The sequence below is a fragment of the Rhea americana genome, unplaced genomic scaffold (genome assembly GCF_003343005.1).
Source record: "Rhea americana isolate MKP2758 unplaced genomic scaffold, rheAme1 scaffold_30, whole genome shotgun sequence".
NCBI classification, from domain to species: Eukaryota; Metazoa; Chordata; class Aves; order Rheiformes; family Rheidae; genus Rhea; species Rhea americana.
Window position 1 is genome coordinate 5,692,421 of NW_028186424.1, and position 14,827 is coordinate 5,707,247.

The 14,827-nt window shown below is 36.4% G+C and overlaps 1 protein-coding gene across 1 annotated transcript in view; it reads left to right on the forward strand.

The window, feature by feature from the left end:
• Nucleotides 1-14,827, forward strand: part of ZFYVE28 (zinc finger FYVE-type containing 28) — an 81,235-nt gene that overhangs the window by 53,068 nt on the left and 13,340 nt on the right. The window contains exons 11-13 of the mRNA XM_085309690.1: nt 11,319-11,473; nt 12,051-12,167; nt 13,097-13,201. Coding sequence (XP_085165816.1) covers nt 11,319-11,473; nt 12,051-12,167; nt 13,097-13,201 — 377 coding nt within the window. The remainder of the gene's footprint in view (nt 1-11,318; nt 11,474-12,050; nt 12,168-13,096; nt 13,202-14,827) is intronic.

Below are 14,827 nucleotides of genomic sequence, written 5' to 3' on the forward strand. Positions count from 1 at the left end.
AAAAGTCTGAGTGCTTCAGAGAAGCAGCTTTCTAGAGCTGTGTGCATATATATATAATTTTTGACTCTGCGTCATCTCAGTACATCTGTTTGTGTTACAATTTAGAATATGTTTGTTTTTTAAGGTCTTCCTCTGCCCTCTTACTATCTAAAGAGTATTTTTTGTAGCTTTTAACCAATTTCTCTAGAGCTTTATCATTTGTCTGCTACAACGCCAAGTTCTTTGGGTACCAGCTTGACTTTCTTTGGAAAATATACTGGACAAGAATGTCCTTTGCAACTATGTCTACAGAATGCTCTTTTCTGAAATAACTAAGTTCTCCATGATGTTGTCTGCATTTTCAAAATAGTATCTAACTTGTTTTCTTGATTTTTGTTTCCTTTCTTGGCATATAGTATTTTTATCTTTTAATTTCTTACTGCTTTCACTTGTTATCTTAATAACAAAAATTAGAAATTTAAATGCTACATTTGCAATTTTATCAGAAGAATAATTAACTGAACATAGCATTCTTAAAAAGCTTTTTTTCTGGCCTTTTGACGTTCTGTGAGTCATAAGCAGTTTTTTTGTGCTGATACAATAATCATTGCAAGTTAAGGTGGATAACCAATACTGAAGCTGAATCTAGCRTATAGCTATAATGATTTTGAAATAATGGATTATTTTATGTATAGAATTCTTTATGCATACATATTTCTTGTTTTCCAAATGGAGAACTGGGAGAAAATTCCTCCTCTCATCTCAGAGAACACTGTATGCCGTGTGTCGTTGTTTGTCATTAGGATATTTGCTGAGAGAGGAAGAGCTGGTGGGATTGCAGGGTCTTGTTAAAGAAAGCTGCTTCAAATTGGCGYATGATTTACTGCCTTAAATTGTTCCATCATCACACCGCGCTGCATATTTTTTTGAGCTRGATTCATTCATCCTAACTTTAGGCACCTAACTGATGTATCTAAATGAGGGGTCTTTTTGCTCTAGGTTCCCTCTTTAGTCAATGGAGAAAAACAGAAACCTCAGGAAATTGTCTAGTTTGTTGAATCTCATGTGGGCCGAAGATTTTTCAGTCTTTAATCAGAASTAGGATTATATACTTTGAGCGCTGATTGTGCTCACTCAGTAATTTGAAACACACATTTTAAAACTTTGCTGGAAGCACRACCACTTTGAAAAAATGATAAAGAGGATCCTAAAGTCAATTTGCTAAGAAAAGTTTGATTGTTTTGTTAGTAGCTGATCTGTATTACAGGTTCTTCCCTCTAATCTTGGAGATCTGATTGTCGAAGAGTTGAATGTTCAGCCCTGTTTGGAAGCTGTTCTTTTGCAAAATGTTCATTAAGAGGTATTCAAATTTTCGATGATTATATCAGTACGCAGCTTTATCAGTGAAGAGTAAATGTTTTCTGTTTATTTCAGAAGGCTACAGAGAAACTTGTAGACTTGCAAGAGTCAATGTGAATGTGGAATTATACTGCTGACTTGAGTGGAATTGAGACATTTGTAACTGTAGCAGGGAAGCAGCAATTGATCCTTTTTTTTTTTTTCTTTTAACAACTCCAGAAAACGGTCCATTTACTTTTACAGATATCTTTCTAAAAATTTATTTTTTAGAATGATTTTAATGTAAGTATAATTTACTGAATTACAAATAGGTAGATAAAACAATWAAATATAATCATAGAATCACAGAATCAGTAAGGCTGGAAGGGACCTCTGGAGATCATCCAGTCCAACCGCCCTGCTCAGCAGGGTCACCTAGAGCATGKTAGACAGGGTTGYATCCAGRCGGGCCTTGAACATCTCCAGAGAAGGAGACTCCACCACCTCTCTGGGCAACCTGYTCCAGTGCTCCGTCACTCTCACAGGGAAGAAATTCCCCCTCATGGTCAGGCGGAACTGCCTGTGCTTCAATTTCTGCCCGTTGCCTCTTGTCCTGTCACACGGGACAACTGAAAAGAGTTTGGCTCCATCCCCTTGACACCCTCCCTTCAGGTACTTGTACACATTGATCAGATCCCCCCTCAGTCTTCTCTTCCGCAGGCTGAAGAGGCCCAGCTCTCGCAGCCGTTCCTCCTAGGGCAGGTGCTCCAGCCCTCTGGTCATCTTTGTAGCCCTATGCTGGACTCTCTCCAGTAGCTCCATGTCTCTCTTGTCCTGGGGAGCCCAGAACTGGACGCAGTACTCGAGAGGAGGCCTCCCCAGGGCTGAGTAGAGGGGCAGGATCCCCTCCCTCCACCTGCTGGCAACACGCTTCCTAGTGCTGCAATCTTGTCCATTTCAGTGTCAGATGTAGTYTCTTTATTTCTGTCTGAAAGACAGTAGCTTTTAAAATTCAACTGTATTTTCAGGAATCTCTTTGTTCCTCAGCTTTCAACATGTGTGAATATCATTGGGCAAGATCCTGACAAAGCCTACAATTTGGGTTGAGACGGAAATAAAGGCTGTTCATATGCTAACTGAATGAGATGATTTGATGTACTTAAAGCCATATAGGAACATAAGTGCTTTGAAAGACTGGAGCTTTTAAAATATCTTTTTAAATATCTGCMTTTTGCAGTATTTTTCCTACAATATTAGGCATTTAGGAAGAATTAGTAATGAAATTTTAGCCTATATTGACAACAATCTACGAAAGTATGCATCTAAAGTATACTATGACTTGAATCTGTGCCAAAACAGTGAGGTTCTGCCAGCAATTAGAGTGGCTTATTTATTGTATTATTTCTGCCAAAAACTCTACGTCTGCCTGTGTGTGCACTGATCACTGTYTCATTGGCTGGCTGGATATAGCTGCTGGAATCACTTGCTGTATAACATATTTTGAGTAGATTCCTGTTAGTTTAAACACACAGATGTGAAACAAGGAGAAAGCTGACTTAGGATATAAAAGAGAAAGAGCTGAAATGTTGATTATCTGCTTCAAAAATAGAAGGGGTTGTAGAAGAGACTGAAGCTACCTTGCCCAGTCAGTTCTTGTGGGTGAACAGTTTCATGCAAAAACAGTTTTTACACTATGCTTTTCATCATTAGAACTTGGTGCTTTGCAGAGGATACAAGAAGGAAGAATAACTTGGTCACGCAGCAGGACTGTTAACCGTACGAGGAATAGGGATCAGTTCTTTCATGTCATAGTCCAGTGCTGTCCATTAATCTGTGCTACGGTGTAGGATATATGCCCACCAGGTCTATAAAGGGATCACAACGACTCCTGAGAATGCAGTAGTTTAGAGGACTCTGAATGCATCAGTGTTGGATTTGCTGGGTGGTCTGGTCAGGTCTGATGCCTACCTGGTCAGATGTGTCCTGAATCTTCTCTCCTGCCGTTTTACCATAGTTATTCTGGTCAGGTTAGATTTGTTTAAGCTATACAAAACAACAGTTTAATTCTTCATTAATGTTTAGTACTATCATTTTTGTTTTGGTCAATGAATTACTGTTCACAATTTTCTTTCCCCTTTGTCTATAGAGCTGCTCTTTATGGAAAGAAGGCTGATAATTGAAAAAAGGCTGGTGTAATTGCTTTGCATGTACTATACTGGAATCATGGAAACAGAGCGCAGTGAGGAAAGCTTCAGGAAGACAGAAGGGTGTTATACCATGAGAAAATCAGAATGGCATCTAAAATAAATGTTATTCCTGCTTAATGATTTTGAATTGCAAACTGCATATGTATGTTTTAGGCATTTGTGAGTCTATGCTGTTTAGCTCTGTAGCTCTGTCACTCAAGTGGTGTGAGAGCGATTAATATTCATATTGATAGAGACCATCATAAACAGGCTGCAGCGTAGAATATTTTTGCTTTACTGCTATATCCTTCGCCCTAACAAGCAGCTGAGCAGTACCAGCAAAAAAAAAAAAAAAAAAAAAAAAAGTCAGTGTTGATAAGGTCTATTGGCTTTTGCTTATGATTTTAGTCAACTAGACATACATGACTGAAGCAGATGTCTGGTTCTTCACCAGCAAGATTCTTCTTGATGTGTTCATGCCTGTCTTGTTCTTCAGTTTTCACGAGCTTACAGTTGAGCTTGCAAGACAAAAAATAAATCTCCAGATGGTGGTATCTTGTAAACTGTTGTGTTCCCCTTTAAAAATGTTGCAAGATATTTCTAGGTAGAATCTTTATCTATCTATGTATCTATAACATATTCATGGCTTTGTGTTCAGTAACAAGTGACTGATGTATTTTTTTTTTCTCAAGGACTCAGGTGTTTTGTGTGAACTACTTGTTAACAGATGCTTRCTACAGTGGGAAGGTGAAACTTTGATCTTTCCCTACTTAAACTGTAATCTTTGTATTTAGAGAGTTAAAATGTCTAATATGATCGAAGTAAATTAAATATAAAATGTATTCCTCTCTCTGTAAATTAAGTGAAATAGGGCAATACGTTAAGCTGACTAGAATTAGTGGCAGAGGCAGTAAATTTGTTCCAGCAAAATTGCTTGGCACTCTAGAAGATACAATTTTGGGGCAGTATCTTAGGTGGCATATCATCTGGCATGAGACTGACAGAGAGTGATAGTAGTCAGTTAGTGTTATTGTGTTTATGTAGCTCACTTCTGATTTTCGTATTTAGTAATTTAGTCACATTTATAATTATGTCCATTTTAAGGATGTGTAAGATCTGTTGTTGAATGTCACTTGGTGTTCCCTGTGCTACTAGTAGCACAAAATAACAGCTTTCAGAAATTTGATTTTATTTATAAATTCCTCCCCCCCCCAAACTTACAGTAGCATATTTAGGGGTTTTGAGATTATGTGTAATAATTAAAATCACAGTTTTGCAGAGTTCTTGCACTGCCTATAGCCAAAATATGTTGTAAAAGCACAATCATGTTTAGGAAAAAGAGGATTTCCTCATACTTAAAACAGCATTGCAGTTGAAAACTGAAGAGAAAGTTTCCTTTTTCTAACTGAAATTTTAAAGTTCCACTTTGTCATTTAACTAGTGTTTCTGAACTTCTGTGGCTATATACAGAATTCCTGGGCGATTCTCCTAGACCTTAAGATGTTTCAGCACTTCAGCTGGTTGTTTTTTATTACTTTTTGAAGGAACTCATGGGGGCAAATAAAGAAATATACTAATGAGCTCTAGCCCTCAGAGTTCCTCTTGCTGGAAAATGGTTTTCATTGCTCCTTYTCCATCTCTGTGCATATCACACACAAGATCTGTAACTCAGGACAGCTTTTAGTGGAGCTGGATGTTAAATTAATTTGCTTTTTATTATACCATACAGTATAGCTTCTTGCATAACACAAAAGACATTGCTGAGCAGCTGTATGAAATGCCTCTTTTCCTTTAGAAGGGTTTGTATCCTGCATCAGGTAGCAAGGGTCTATCCATCCTGTATCAGATTCTTCTGGTTTGAGGATAAGCAATTAGAGCTGGGACTGAGACGTTTCTATCCCCGTGTTAGATGGCAGAACTGACATTTTATACCATTCCCCCTAACTTCTTACCTGCTTCTCTGTTTCACTTTCATTTTTTCCAGATTTTTTTTTTGAGTGTTTCTATGCTCTAATCTCATATTATTTATTTTGCAGCATGATTGAAWGTTTCTGAGAACTTTAAACGTGTGTTTGATTACAAGAAAGATTAMAAGAATGATGGATTTGGGAGAATCTTAATAGAATCTAAGCAATTTTAATTTGTTGCATTTTCATTTATTATTTATTCTTGAATTTTCCAGTATSCTTTGTCTAGCAAGTTTTACCCCTTTTTAGTTTATTTTTTTTCAGAAATGCAGTAAATATGATGCCTTGCAAGTGTCTGACATTCAGCTTTGTAGTAAGAAAGCAACCTTGTTGATTAATAATGCTTTATTTGTTCATACTTATATTTATAGAAATTTTATCTGTAATGAACAAAATAACTATGTCAAAGGAAGTTGGTAATTCTTGGACTTGCAGTATKGTTTTATTTAATTTCTGCTTAGAACAGAGAATTTTTCCATTCTTCTGAAAAGACAAGCCAGCGTGGCAATGAGTTTGAATAAGCCAGCATGACAATGCAATAGGACAGTTGGCTAAAGAGTTTCTTACGGTAATTATTTAGCAGCATGCTGCTTTAACACCTGTGTTTTTTGGGAAGTCCATCATGATGTGCAAGGAGAGAGCTCTGCAGTCTGAGGTGAGAAGGGCTGAGGAAGGATTCACAAAGCTGCTCTTCAAACAGAGTGGACAGCTGCTGAAGCTGCCAGGGTCTGGAGCAGATGTTCCTACTGAAATCAAACTCAATGGTCTTCAGTGCTAAGGAAGTTTTCCTGATTGAAGATATCGCTTAGGACATATGGCTGATCTCATTAGCCAAATTGTTTATTTTAATCTCTTGCCCACTTCAGCTGGGGCAAAAAAGCTAAGTAGGGGCTTCTGCAAATCTTGCAGTGTGTGAAAAATGYTTCTGCTGTTGTGGAATTCAAAAGGTTGACAGCAGATGGGGCTTCTCGCATGTGTCCGAAAGTGTCTGGAACTGGGCACTGGTAATGCAGCTGGTAACAGTGAAATGTGTTAGAACTCAATTTCTTCTGGTGGTGCTTAGCTGAGTTGCACCAGCTAGAGGGATCTGTATCTGCATCTGCAAGTTTGGAAGCCCTGGGAACTGGAAACAGTATGAGATTTTTGTCTTGAGCCTTTTCTCTTARAATAAGGATAAAATACCTAAGACATTGAATGCAAAAACCCTCTTAATAAAATTTTATGATTAAAAAGTTAAGAAATTTCTGAATTAAAGCTTTTCTTAATCTGCTCAAATATAGCTTTTCAGCTCATTCATTAAAATATAGTCCTTAAATAACTATGTGCTACTCCCCAAATAAGAAAACATATTCTCAATTTGTCTAGAATGATTCTAAAATTGATTGTGCACCCCCACACACACTTAAAATAAGACAACATTAATTTCATTAATTTAACTAAATACATAAAATAATAGCAGCTCCTCCCAACTATATCAACATTGGTACATGTTAGAAACTGAAGGATTTTTACACACTGCTTATTGTATTTCTTGTGAGAGTAACCAAAAAAAAGAGGTGCTGCAAAAAAAGGCATGAATAGAGGCAGCAAATATTAGTTAGAGAAACCATAAGAATGTGTCATTGAGAGAGATTTGGTCTGACTGCTGGCAGAAAGGAGCTTGGAACTATAAGCAAAGAAATCACGTTCAACTCTAGAATTTTTCTTATGTCAGAGGAATTAAATGATTGTGTAGAAAAAATTTGAGAAGTTACTTACACGATTGCTTTATAGTATGGGAAACAAGAAGCAAAAGGGAGCTTTTGCTGATAAACATATGTTCATATAGGTTTGTAGGAATAATGCATACATACAGTCCACTTAGATCTGCAGTTAATTAACTTCACAGTTAATGTTGTATGCTGCTTCTACCTATTCTTGTGCACTTTGCTRGAGATTTCCAGAACAAGCAAATAGAAACCACTGCCATCCCAGTATTTGTATAGTATAAATGGACTAAGGAGACTCCCTAAATTTATGYTGACATTTTTCTAGCAAATGTGTGATGTAGCTTGTAGAATTTACAAGTGTTTTGCTCTTAGACATTTAGTTGGGATGAATTTGTCTTACTTGGAACTTGRTCCCTCTTAATTTAAAAGTATCACCAACGATCTTCTGAGATCTGTACGTGAAAATTAGTCATAACTAAAGACATTACCTAAAGTCAGAAAAATAGAGGATGGTCTCTCCTTTTGAAATTGGTGACATTGTTACATAACCCAAAGTAGAGTAGATCTATGAAGGGTTTTTCTTCTTTGCTATATGTGACCACCTGCTGCTTTTAGTTGAAGATTTCTAAAACCAGTCATTTTAGTTTTTGTGAATCTTTTGAAATCAGAGTAATTCGGTTGATTTCTTTGTATATTCTATGCAAAAACCCTCTTAATAAAATATTATGATTAAAAAGTTAAATTTCTGAATTGAAGCTTTTCTTAGTCTGCTCAAATAYAGCTTTTAAATTTGTTTGCTTGTTATTGTGTATTTAATGCAAGTTTGAGAGTTTGTTTGTGACTAATGGGGATTAGAATTAGAGAGAATCTTGCRCATTCTGCATTCAATTCAGAGAAGATTTCAAGTTTAATGAAACAAATGCTTCTAGACAAGTTCGGAAGGAAACATCAGTGAGTTAAAGATTTCTACTGTCACTGACTGTGTGTGAGCACAAATATAGCACATTTACGTTTGGATTAATTTTGAATCCATTGATTTTGGTTGCTCAGTTTGAGACTTTGCTGCTCTTGGTATTTTTGGATGAGTGTCAACACTCGGCAGCATTCAGCACGAGGCCTGAGGTATCACAGATGGTTAGGTGAAACGCCTGGCAACTTCTGCAAATGTCAGTTGTAACCTTTTTGTTCCACAGTCTTGTTTTCCATTATGTATAGATACTACTACTTAACCTGRCTGTAGATAATCCTTTGGAATTGGAAAACTGTAAAGCATGTTGGTTCCACAAGTGAAAGGTGATATTATATACAGTGACAGTACTGTGTTTTGCTTGTTCATAGCTAATTAAATTTCATAGACAAGCTTTAAGACCAAACATCATTTCTAGAGATACATATTTAAAATGCTGAAAGAGGACTGCTAGTCTCGCAACGTGATAAATGAAGAGTCGTTTAAAATAATAAGTAAATGCTAGCCAACTCAGATATAAAGCTGATTTATTGCATCTGCCAGAGAGTATTTGTTCCTTTATAATGTATAAGCAGTTTTACTGTTTGGAGTCAACCTTTAACATAAAGTCTTCTTTCTTGATACTCACCTTCAGACATACTAACTTTGCAATGTTTTCACAGTATGAAAAATAAATACGTGATGAGCAYTGTTTATATGATAAACACTTAGCAAGGGGAATTCCATATTTACTTTTGTCTTATCTCTGCCTTTATTATTTTCTTTTCAACCTAATTCCTTGGGTAATGCAGGGCTCTCTTCAACCAAGAAGCTGAAAAAATGAGGAAACCTCTCTCACTACCTTGGACTGAAGYATGGTTGTGCTTGGTCTGCAGTGGTAGTCAGTTCTGCAGATTYTGGCACTGAAGTGTTCCGAATTGGAGTATAATCTCCTGATGTTAGTGAAATGCTTCCTACATGTCTAGTATCAGCTGAAAATTTTCATCCATATTATGTGAGTTATTCCCTGCAGAAGTGGTATTCCCTGCAGAATTAGAAGACCAGCTTGTTTGTAAGAATAATTTGGCCATCAAATAAGTTGAACTCTGCAGGTCAAAATTCGGTTTTATTTTCTATGATGTCACTTTAAAAGTCAAGAGAATCTTTAATATTTGCATAGATGCACTCACAGCTGTGTGGGATACCCTGTTATAGGAAAAGCTAGCTRCTCACCTGAAATGGTTAATTGCTCTGTTTCTGTCCTTATGGTATTTCTCACTGCCTCTACACTATTTATTTTCTAGTTACATTCTTGTAGAATAAAATRTATTTTAAAGTAAAGAACAGATGGTCATTAGTCATTCTCTAACAGTCAYTTCTGCCTAAATCTGACTCGGTCCTGTTGGTAAAGGCAGAGTAATCGTTTCTTTCGAACTCTGAAGTGATTCTTAGATCCAGGTTTGAATCGTTCTGGAGCGTTCACGTTTCCTCTTTGCAGGGGCACCGGCAGTCCTGAACACAACGTGCCCTCTTTCCTGAACGTGCTTGACTGGATATTGTACTTTACGTGCAGCTCCCTGTGCATCTGAGTGCGCGTGACAAATGYGTGTATTGCATCCCACAGTGCCAAAGCAGTTCGTATGTGCTCTGTACTAGGGATTGCGTGTGAAAAAGCCGGCCAGTCTCGTGGTAGGACATTACTGGTCTTAGTGACTCACCACAAAATCCAGCACAGAAGGATCTGGAACAGCCATAGGTAAAATCGTTCCCCTTGGACACAGGAAGAGGAGACTATGAAGGTGAACAGTGATATTAGAGCTAGAACTTGTTCAGGAGGGTGGAATAAGCCTTCCTTTCTCCAAAACTGTAAGGGACTAAATATTTTATGTTCTTGAAAGGTGGTTTTCACAGCTCTCTGCCCAACACAGTGCTCCTAAACATTTCTTCAACCATGTCTTGGAGAGAGGGGAGTTAACCTTGAACCTCTAGCTTTTTTTCCCCCTGCACTTAGATTTTTGCGTAGTTTAGCAGTTGCAAGGAGATTCCTGTAATGAGAMTACGTAAACAAACTGTATTTGTTCAAGTCGTTAGGTCTTCACTTGTCTTGAAGAGCAGCATATGCTGCAGACGTTTATATCACTGTAAGATAATTTTTTTTGTACAGCCAAAATGCAGTTAGAAGTAAAATATTCTACCTTACATAGTTGTTGGTGAGATGAATTTCATTCTTGTCTGAGGGGAAAAATTGGTTTATATTCCTCTATCTCTGAATACAATAGAGTAAAACGCATGTTTCCTTCCAGTCACCAATGAATCCTTAAAACTTCAATGTAATTTCATCCTGTGCTCTACTGCCAAATCAGGATTTTTTTTTGTGGGAGAAGTGCTATGTTTTCCCTTCCCCCCCCCCCTTTTCTTTTGTATGTACCTTGATTTAGAGGTAGTTCAGGTAACTCCAGATTACCTGAAGAAGCTGGATTCCGACTAAAACTTCCTAGAGGGTTTTTTCTCTCTCTTATGAAGAGATGTAAATGGTGAACAACCCTCTGCATGGCTTTTTAAATGAAGATTAGATGTCTCTWGAAGACATTTGGTGACACATCTTAATCTCTTTGGTTTCAATGAGCCGTTCTATTATAACAGTTTGACATTTGACAGTAATCACGTTATGTAAGAGGAGTAATCTAGCTCTACTATGCAGACTTTATCACCTTTCTTTCAACTTTTTCTGTAATACCTGCTTTCTAGTGACTCTCTATTTTAATTGAGAAATTCTTTTTTCAAATTAACTTCTACTTTAATTTCTAAGTTGGCTGCAGAATTGACCTTCTCATTTTCAGACCAATATTCCCCTTTTGGATTTTTGTTGCAGTTACGGTCTCCAGACTGAGCTTTTAGTGGAAGCTAATGTGAAAAATGGCACAACGCTTTGTAACAGTAAAGGGGAATACAATAAAATACGGACAAATGATTTTCTACTCAAAAGTTGTTTTGTAACTGTTGTACAAAGTGAAAATCAAACTCGATAGCAATTGATTGTGTGTAGATTAAATTCAACAAGAATTTACAGCAATTCATTCTATTTTACTCTAAAGTATTTCTTGAGTAATAAATCCTTTACAATTTACTGAGCAAACTGAACAATCAGATGAAGATTTACCTTACTATTTCTTTATATTTTTTTCTCCACTAGCAGTTTAATGACAAGTTCTTGTTCATCTGATGACATTGATCAGGAAGAAATTCAGCTTGCGTTGCAGGCTGCTAAAATCGCCACCAGAGAAAAGATCAGATCCAGATTTCATGGCAGCAATGATCTTATTCACCGGCTTTTTGTCTGTATCTCAGGTATGAGAGTGTCTTTTTGTTCTGAAAGTAAACYTTATTCACCATTTTCTCTGACATGCATAAAGATACGGGGTAGTAAAACAGACTCAGATAACAGAGCCAAAAGACTGTGGTTTGGAGCCGAAGTTGCAGACTGGTCTAGTAAAGTCTGTTGTTTGAGTGATACCAAGTTCCAGAATCAAATAATGCCAACATCTTAGATCTATGGTGACGAAGAGTTTGGCCATGCAACAGGTTCAGTTTTGTAGTGCTTCATTTTTCTTGGTGATGTGGTCTGTCTTAAAGGGATGAAATTTGATCCAGCAGTTATGTATTGGTGTGAACAGAATCTCTCTCTTTCTGCCAGAAGGACAAGAAAAACATATAAATCAAATTGCAGGTAATATAAAGGCCAGGACATGATTTGGTATTATGGTAATTTAGTTTTAATTAAAAGTGCTATTTTTATCACTAACATAAGCAAGTAATCTCCTCAAKAAGAAATATGAGACAGTTACTAACTGCAATACATAAATTTAAATAATTGGGGGATAGTAATGGTCTAGTAATAGTTCCATCCTTTTTTTCAAACTCTTAGGTGTTGCTGACCAATTGCAGACAAACTATGCTAGTGATCTGAGAAGTATCTTAAAGACTTTATTTGAAGTTATGGCAACCAAACCTGAAACAGAAGACAAGGAGAAACAAAAGAAAGGTGAAGAGATCTAAATAATTTTTTCTGGAGGGATAGGGGCTTTCTATCATAAATTTCTGCTAGTAGCTGCATGTGGGTCCATGAATTATTTGGCAAGAATTTCCTTAACATTTTGTTAAATTTCTGACAAGGCTTCACTGCTCAGTCATTTGCCCTAAGCTTAAATCATGGAAGTAGACTGTAAACAAGATGAAGTCAGTAAAAATATATGTACATAGGAGTATGTCCTGAAGCAAATTTTGAAAAAGTTAAGGCTTTCAGAGTGCTTCTGCAAATTTCCATATCCACGTGGCTAACGGACCAGTGTTTCTAGCCAGTATGGTCATCATATAATGTATGCAAAGTCTGRACTTTATGGTTTTGGGGTTGTCCAGGTATTATTTCACAATGGAACTTGTCTTGGTTTACTTTACCAAAACAAGTATGTTTTGAAGATACGAAAATATGGTAGTCAACAGTACTTAATTGGAATCATTTCTAATGGATGAACTATTACAAAAAAAAAAAAAAAAAAGGAACAGTTTGTTGGCAGAAGTAAGCATAACCGAAATTATGGGATGAAGTTTCTCCTTGATTTATGTGATTTGATGTGCATGATTCACCTAGGGAATCTCTGGCTGTCCTCATAAATATTTCTTTGTGAAGGATCCAAGTAAGAAACTGGGAAATAAAATACAGGATGCAGCTAAACTGCTGGAAGAGAGGGCTGGATGTCCTGTGATAACATTGTCTTTCATTTCTGTTGTCATTTCAAAAAAAGAATAGAGGATACTTTTAAATTACTGTTTGTGTCAAGGCAAAGAAAAGGCAAGAATTATAAGAAGGTACATACAGATGCTACTGTAATCTAATAAAAGAAATCTGACCATGAACATTTTAAGTGCAAAGTGGAAAATAAAAATTCAAGTACTTTTTGATTTGTTTTGCAGTTAATCAGGGTTTAAGGAATGCAGCATTGGAAGACTGTGCTTTATGTCAAGAAAGTATATCTTCTTCAGAACTTGCAGCAAAAGCCAGAGATGGGGACTTTGAAGGTACTTTCTTATTTCTGAGAATTAAAATAAGACAAAACTGAGGTRTAAAAAATAGTCATTAAAGTAGAAGAAAATGCATATAAAGTTTGGCTCTAGAAAGCGAGTGTAAGATGTTTTCATAGTATGGTATGTACTGAGCATATGTTTTCTAGAACTTTTTCTAACAGCCTCGTGAAACTTTGGCATATACAAATTGCCCATTCCAATATGAATGCCTTTGTATCAGTGCAGAAAGGTTCTGCGTAATAAAGGCTTTAATATAATGTGTGGCATTACATATCACAGGTCTCAGCTATGTAAGATGCAAAACTGTAAGTAAGGTCTTAGCCAAATCTAAAGAGATCTTTTATATCATTAGGTGTGCATGGAAATGATAGTTTTTTCTCCAGAAAATGTACTTTTCATATATTCTGCACTTCTATCTTCAAGGAGAATGGTCAAAATATTGCTGTTACTGTTTTCACGTTCTTTGCAATCAATCAAGCCCATATTTACTTGTAAATAAACTAGAAAAAATAGTTGTAGGTGACTGTTCTAAGGGTGTGCCATAAATGCTTATATTACTTGAATCTCAATGTACAGTAAGAGTGAAGAAAGAGCATATTTAAGTCTCAAAGTTTAGATCAGTATTTGAACACTGAAAGCTCAGAGTTGTGTTGGGGTTTTCTTGTTTATTTGTTCATTTAATGGAGCTGCAGTAGTGTTTAGCTTACAGTCATGGACTATAGCTCTAGTGTGGTAATTACTGTATAAACAGTGAATAAAAAGGCATCAGAGACCTTACAGTCGAAGAGTAAGAAAAGAGAAAGTAGGTCTATGGGATATAGCAGACAAGAAAACAGTCAGCTTTGATCTTCAAGAGAAKGTGGTGGTTTCAGCACCTCAGGAGCCCAGTTATTGGGTAGATAATACTCCTGTGACAAATACAAAACAAACATAAATTATGAAACTGTATCCGAACTTCCCTGAAATTCAGCTGCATGGTAACTTCACTGTGCTTTAAAACCTTGTTCCACTGTTGTGTCTCCTTGTTTGGGCATGTGCAGGGTCTAATCACGTGCACCACTGTTCTTCCAGTCAGAGGTTTGAACCCAGTATGACTGAGATCTGAGTGATAAGCAACTTAAATCTCAACTTGAATGTGGAAGGGAGGCCAACAAACAAGAAATGTTAGTTTGTCATTTGTAGTAAGATCAGAGGTTATAGTTAAAAAAAAAAAAAAAAAAAAAAAAAAACTCTTAAAGATTAGGTTTTAGAGTAGTGCTACCTAAGTTATATTATGTTTGCGTAGAACCTGTAGTTTGTGGCTATCCCTTCATTTGAAGGTAAAGCAGGCTAAAGGATTTCAAACATAATCTATTTTAGAACAACAGGGCTAATTCATATATAATGCACTGTAGAAATAATATCTTTTCTCTTTTCTGAAAGGTGATTTTGAAGCAGATAAAGAATTGCTCTGTAATAATTTTAATTGATTTTTCTATGGTGCCATAACACAGAATGTGACAGAAGATGCAGTGAAGAACTGTTTCACATAAAACAATTTTTTAGTAAAATATGTACCATGTATAGGCTATAGTTGAACAGAATGCAAGAGATTATTCATTCTCTACTATTTACATTTAT